This window comes from Balaenoptera ricei, chromosome 1 (assembly GCF_028023285.1).
Source record: "Balaenoptera ricei isolate mBalRic1 chromosome 1, mBalRic1.hap2, whole genome shotgun sequence".
NCBI classification, from domain to species: domain Eukaryota; kingdom Metazoa; phylum Chordata; class Mammalia; order Artiodactyla; family Balaenopteridae; genus Balaenoptera; species Balaenoptera ricei.
In genome coordinates this window covers 14,494,433-14,500,345 of record NC_082639.1, presented here as the reverse complement: position 1 = coordinate 14,500,345, position 5,913 = coordinate 14,494,433, and the positions used below count along the sequence as shown (strand labels likewise).

Here is a 5,913-nt window from a genome sequence, read left to right as displayed (position 1 = left end):
CAGGGGTGGGAAGTTCCCAGGGACACCTCTTGCTTCCTCTTAGTTTCTGATCTAACTTTCAGCACATCTTTCTAGCCTTAGTCACACTCGAGATGATTGTGCCCGTCCTTAGCACCAGGGGAACTAAGGCAGGGGGCCAAGCTAGCTGGGGGCTCTCACCGCACACTGCTCACCTGCTGTTCCATTTCCTCGTTCTGGGATTTAGGGAATAAGCCAAATGATCAGGCCAGGCCCAGCCTCAGGGCACCGGGATTTCTGAACACCTCTTAGCTAGTTGTGGTACTGGGCTCAGGCCAGGCAGACCACGGTTGGAATCCCAGCTCTGCCTCTCTGTGTGACCCTGGGCAAGTCACTCCCCCTCTCTGGACTTCAGTTGCCTTATCCTTAAAAATTACTCACCATATAAGAATCAAAGGCTGTAACGCCCACAAATTACAGGGTAGGCTTGCAATCAACATTCCTTCCCTCCTTTGCAGGCTTATAAGGAAACTAGGTGAAGCATAGGCTCTGCCCTCAAGGGGTTGTTACCTGTGGAGCCAGGACAAAGCACACTGAGACAATTAGACACAATAATGGAGCTGAATAACATCATAAGATGTTGCCCTGCCCTAGGACATGCGGCAGTTTGCATCTCAGACCTCTGTGGCTCTTTTGCGGCATTGCTCACACAGGGCTTCTGTTCAGTTGCTTGAACATACCAGGTCCTGCCACAGGGCCTTTGCATAGGTGGTTTTCTCCACCTGCAATGCTCTCCTTCTTGCTATCTACCTCTGCCCCCTACCCCACCGAGATCAAGGAACTCTCTAGGCAAGATTAAATTTTAATACACTTTAATTAAAAAAGAAATGACAGCCACCTGGCACTTGGGTGGGCAGGAAGAGGAGGAAGAGTGCCAGTCTGATGTCCTCACTGTCTCAGCTCGGAGGAGGCACCTTGCTTCCCTGGAGGGCTGGCCTCTCCCGGAAAGGGTTGATGGCTCCCTTCTCCGTGTGCCTGAAGAACTTGGAACTCTTGTGAAGCCTCGCCACATTGCTTTGCAATGACTGGGTCACATGCCTTTCTGCCCCACTGGACCGGGTGCCGTCTCCATGGCAGCTCATCTTCCCAGTCAATCTTGCCCAGGAGGCTGGCAGTTTGTAGCACACAGATGTCAACCCAAATGTGAATTATGGGTCAGAGCATCGTTCCTGGTTCCCACAGTTCTTAACTCCACAATAAATTTCTTGTCTCCTGGTTTTTTTTTCACAGCTTTACTGAGGTATAATTTGCATTCCATACATTTCACCCGTTTTAAGCATACAGTTCAATGAATTTCGGTAAATATATACACTTGTGCATCCACGCCCATAATCAAGGTTTAGCATACTTCTGGCACTGCCAACATTCCCTCGCATCTCTTTGCAGTACATCTCCAGCCCCAGGTAACCACTGATGTGATTTCTTTCACTGTAGTTTTGCTTTTCATAGCATTTCATATCAAGGAAATCAGATAGTATGTGGTCTTTTGTGTCTGGCTTTCTTTGCTTACTATAACGTTTTTGAGGTTCCTCCACATTGTAGCACATATCAGTGTTTTATTTTCCTTTTAATTACTAAGTGGTATTCCATAACATGGATGTATACATTTTTGTTCAACATTCTCCTGTTGGAGGACGTTTAGGTTGGATCCATTTCTTTGGATATTATGAATAATACTGCTGTGATCATTGGCATACAAATATTTGTGTGGACGTCTGTTTTCAATTTGCTTAGGTAGATATTTAGGGCTAGAATTACTAGATCATGAGATAAAATGCTTTTTAGGAAGCCCGTCAAGCAGTTTGTCTAAGTGGCTGTACCATTATGCATTCCCACCAGCAATGCACAGGGTACCAGTTTCCCTATATCCTCACCATGATCCCCAAAGTTTCCTTGTTCCTTTGTATGTTCCATTATAGTTTTCATCTCAAAATTTGATTTGGGTCTTTTAAAATTGACATCTAACTCTATATTATTAGTTGCAAGTGTACAATATAACCTGGTATAGTCAGGTGTTTTGGTTTGTTTTTAATCTTACCCATTCTAATGGGTGCGTAGTGGTACAATGTTGAATAGAAGTGGTGAGAGCAGACGTCCTTGTTTTGTTCCTGGTTTGAGGTAGCGAGCATTGCCTTTCACCATTAAATGTGATGCTAGCTGTGGGTTTTTCACAGATGCTCTTTATTACATTGAGGAAGTTCCCTTCTATTCTAGTTTGTTGAGAGTTTTTATTGTGAATAAATGCTGAAAATGCTTTTCCTGCATCTACTGAGGTGATTATATGATTTTTCTCCTTTGATAATATGGTGTAGTATACTTACTGATGCTTGAATGTTATGCTAACCTTGCATTCTGAGATGAACCTCAAGCAACCATGATGTATTATCCTTTGTATATATGGCTGGTTTGATTTGTTAATACTTTAAAAATATTTTTGTATCCATGTTCATGAGAAATATGTATCTATAGGATTTTTTTTCTTGTGACTTCTTTTTTTTTTTTTTTAAAGTATTTGTTTATTTATTTATTTATGGCTGTGTTGGGTCTTCGTTTCTGTGCGAGGGCTTTCTCTAGTTGTGGCAAGCGGGGGCCACTCTTCATCGCGGTGTGCGGGCCTCTCACTATCGTGGCCTCTCTTGTTGCGGAGCACAGGCTCCAGACGCGCAGGCTCAGTAGTTGTGGCTCATGGGCCCAGTTGCTCCGCGGCATGTGGGATCTTCCCAGACCAGGGCTCGAACCCGTGTCCCCTGCATTGGCAGGCAGACTCTCAACCACTGTGCCACCAGGGAAGCCCTATAAATATTTTTTTAAATAGATTTTTTTTTTTTAAAGCCAACCACTTTTATTATCATTCTTGTATTTTATAGGTCAAAAAAAAAAAAAAAAAGAGGAATGTAGCAAACGCGTCAGGTTGTATAAAAAAACATGCAGGTTTGTGCACGTTGCTCTATTTACACCTGGGAGCAGGTCCTCCCCTCCTTCAGGCACAGCAGCTGCCCTCGTCCGAGGCCCCTTTGCGGATGCAGCCCTGGGCACACTTGGCATAGCTCACGGGGCAGCAGGAGCAGCAGCTCTTCTTGCAGGAGGTGCATTTGCACTCTTTGCATTTGCAGGAGCCGGTACACGTGCAGGATCCACCTGCGGCACAGGAGCAGTTGGGATTCATGGCGAGAGGAAGCGGAGGCTGGGGTCCAGAGACTGCAGTACGAAAGATGGCAAGGACATCGAGGGGGCGTACTTAAATAGATCTTTACTGGAGTATAATTGCTTCACAGTACTGTGTTAGTTTCTGCTGTACACCAAAGCTAATCAGCCATATGCCTACAAATGTCCCCATATCCCCTCCCTCTTGAGCCTCCCTCCCACCCTCCCTATCCCAACCCTCTAGGTCATCGCAAAGCACCGAGCTGATCTCCCTGTGCTATGCTGCTGCTTCCCACTAGCTAACTATTTTCCATTTGGTAGTGTACGTATGTTGATGCTACTCTCACTTTACCCCAGCTTCACCCTCCCACCCCGTGTCCTGAAGTCCATTCTCTATGTCTCGCTCTTTATTCCTGCCCTGTAACTAGGTTCATCAGTACCATTTTTTTTTTCATTTTAACAATATTAATTCTTCCAGTCCAAGAGCATGGGATATCTTTCTGTTTCTTTGAATCATCTTCAATTTCCTTTATTAATGTTTTATAGTTCTCAGCATATCAGTCTTTCACCTCCTTGGTCAGGTTTATTCCTAAGTATTTTATTTTTTTGTGTGTGCAATTTTAAAAGGTATTTTTTTTTTTACATTCCCTTTCTGATATTGCATTGTTAGTGTTAAGAAATGCAACGAATATTTCTATATGTTAATCTTGTATCCTGCTACCTTGATGAATTTGTTTATCAATTCTAGTAGTTTTTGTGTGGAGTCTTTAGGGCTTTTCTTTTTATTTTTTTAAAAATTTTATTTATTTATTTATTTATTTATTTATTTATTTATTTATTTATCGCTTTGTTGGGTCTTCGTTTCTGTGCGAGGGCTTTCTCTAGTTGCGGCGAGTGGGGGCTACTCTTTGTTGCAGTGCGCAGGCTTCTCATTGTCGTGGCTTCTCTTGTTGTGGAGCACGGGCTCTAGGTGCATGAGCTTCAGTAGTTGTGGCATGCAGGCTCAGTAGTTGTGGTTTGTGGGCTCCAGAGCGCAGGCTCAGTAGCTGTGGTGCATGGGCTTAGTTGCTCCGCGGCATGTGGGATCTTCCCAGAGCAGGAATCGAACCTGTGTCCCCTACATTGGCAGGCAGATTCTTAACCACTGCACCACCAGGGAAGTCCCAGGGTTTTTCTATATATAGCATCATGTCATCTGCATACAATGACAATTTTACCTCTTCCCTTTCAATTTGGATGCCTTTTATTTCGTTTTCTTGGCTAATTGCTGGGGCTAGGACTTCTAATACTATGTTGAATAGAAGTGGTGTGAGTGGGCATCCTTGTCTTGTTCTGGATTTGAGCAAGAAAGCTTTCAGCTTTTCACCATTGAGTTTTAAATTGGTTGTAGGTTTGTCATAAATAGCTTTTACTATGTTGAGATATGTTCACTCTGTACCCACTAACAAATCTTTTAAAATGCATGATTTTAATTCTCTTTTTTTTGATATTTTTGTAGGTTTTTAGTGATTTCTCTAGGCATTGCAGTATACACTTTTACCTTACCACAATCTAATACAAATGAATAATGACTTTCACCAAATTTGCAGCATCATAGTTCAATTACCCACCTTTCTTTGTGCTATTGTTGTCACATATATTACACCTATATGTGTTACAAACCTAGATACACAGTGTAATAATTTTTGCTTTAAACAGTCATATATCTTTTAAATAAATTAATAAAACAAAAGAAAAAATATATCACACAGTTACCAATTTCAGTGCTCTTAATTCCAGCATGTGTATTTGGATTACTGCAGGTATCATTTCCCTTTAGTTAAAAGTTTTTATTCAGTTTTCCTTTAGTTTTTATTGTAATGCAGATCTTTTAGCAACAAATTTGCTCAGTGTTTATTTATCTGTAGATGTCTTTATTTCACCCTTATTTTGAAGGATAATTTTACTGTATAGAGAATTCTTTGTTGACAAGATTTTTCCTCAGCACTTTGAATATGTCATTCCAATGTTTTCTGGCCTCCATTATTTCTGGTGAGAACTCAGCTGCCTATCATATCGCTGTTCCTCAATATGTGATATGTGTCTTTTTTCTCTTGCTGCTTTCAAGATTTTATCTTTGTCTTTGAGCAGTGTGGCTATGATGTATCTAGGTGTGATTCTCTGTGTATTTATTCTTCTTGTTGAGTTTCTTGGATCTTTTAGCCAATGTTTTCACCAAATTTGGGGAGATTTTGGCCATTATACTTCAAATATTTTTCTCCCCACTTATCCCTTTTCTCTCTTGGGGCTATAATGAAACATATGTTGCAGTGCTTGATACTGTCCTGAAGATTTCTGAGATTCTGTTGATGTTTCCTCAGTCTTTTCCCTCAAACTGTGTTTTTCAGTTTGGAGAATTTCTACTGATTTATCTTCAAGTTCACTGTTTCTTTCTTCTGTTACCTCACATTTGATATTGAGCCCATCTGGTGGATTTAAACTTTTTTTTCCAGTTACTGTACTTTTTAGCTCTAGAATTTCTATTTGATTTTAAACTAGTTTATAGTTCTCTGTTGAGAGTTTCTATTTATTCACTCTCACTTAGTGTATTTTCCTTTAATTCTTTGAATACACAGTCCTGCAATTCTTTGGACATATTTATAATATATTTTTTTAGCTTTCAAAAAATCTATATTCAACATCTGGTCCCACTTAGAGTCAATTCCTAGTGACTGCTTTTCTTTTTTTCCCTCGATATGGGTCACCTTTCCT

The 5,913-nt window shown here is 41.1% G+C and overlaps 1 protein-coding gene across 1 annotated transcript; it reads right to left on the bottom strand.

The window, feature by feature from the left end:
• Positions 1–2,998: 2,998 nt before the first annotated feature.
• LOC132348084 (metallothionein-1A-like) lies at positions 2,999–3,187 on the bottom strand. The gene has a single exon (XM_059895247.1). It carries the CDS (start codon positions 3,182–3,184, stop codon positions 2,999–3,001), a length of 186 nt encoding a protein of 61 aa, XP_059751230.1. The 5' UTR covers positions 3,185–3,187.
• Positions 3,188–5,913: the final 2,726 nt, after the last annotated feature.

Excerpts from the sequence above, each read along its gene's own strand:
- LOC132348084 (XM_059895247.1), bottom strand. The coding sequence starts at position 3,184 with ATGAATCCCAACTGCTCCTGTGCCGCAGGTGGATCCTGCACGTGTACC.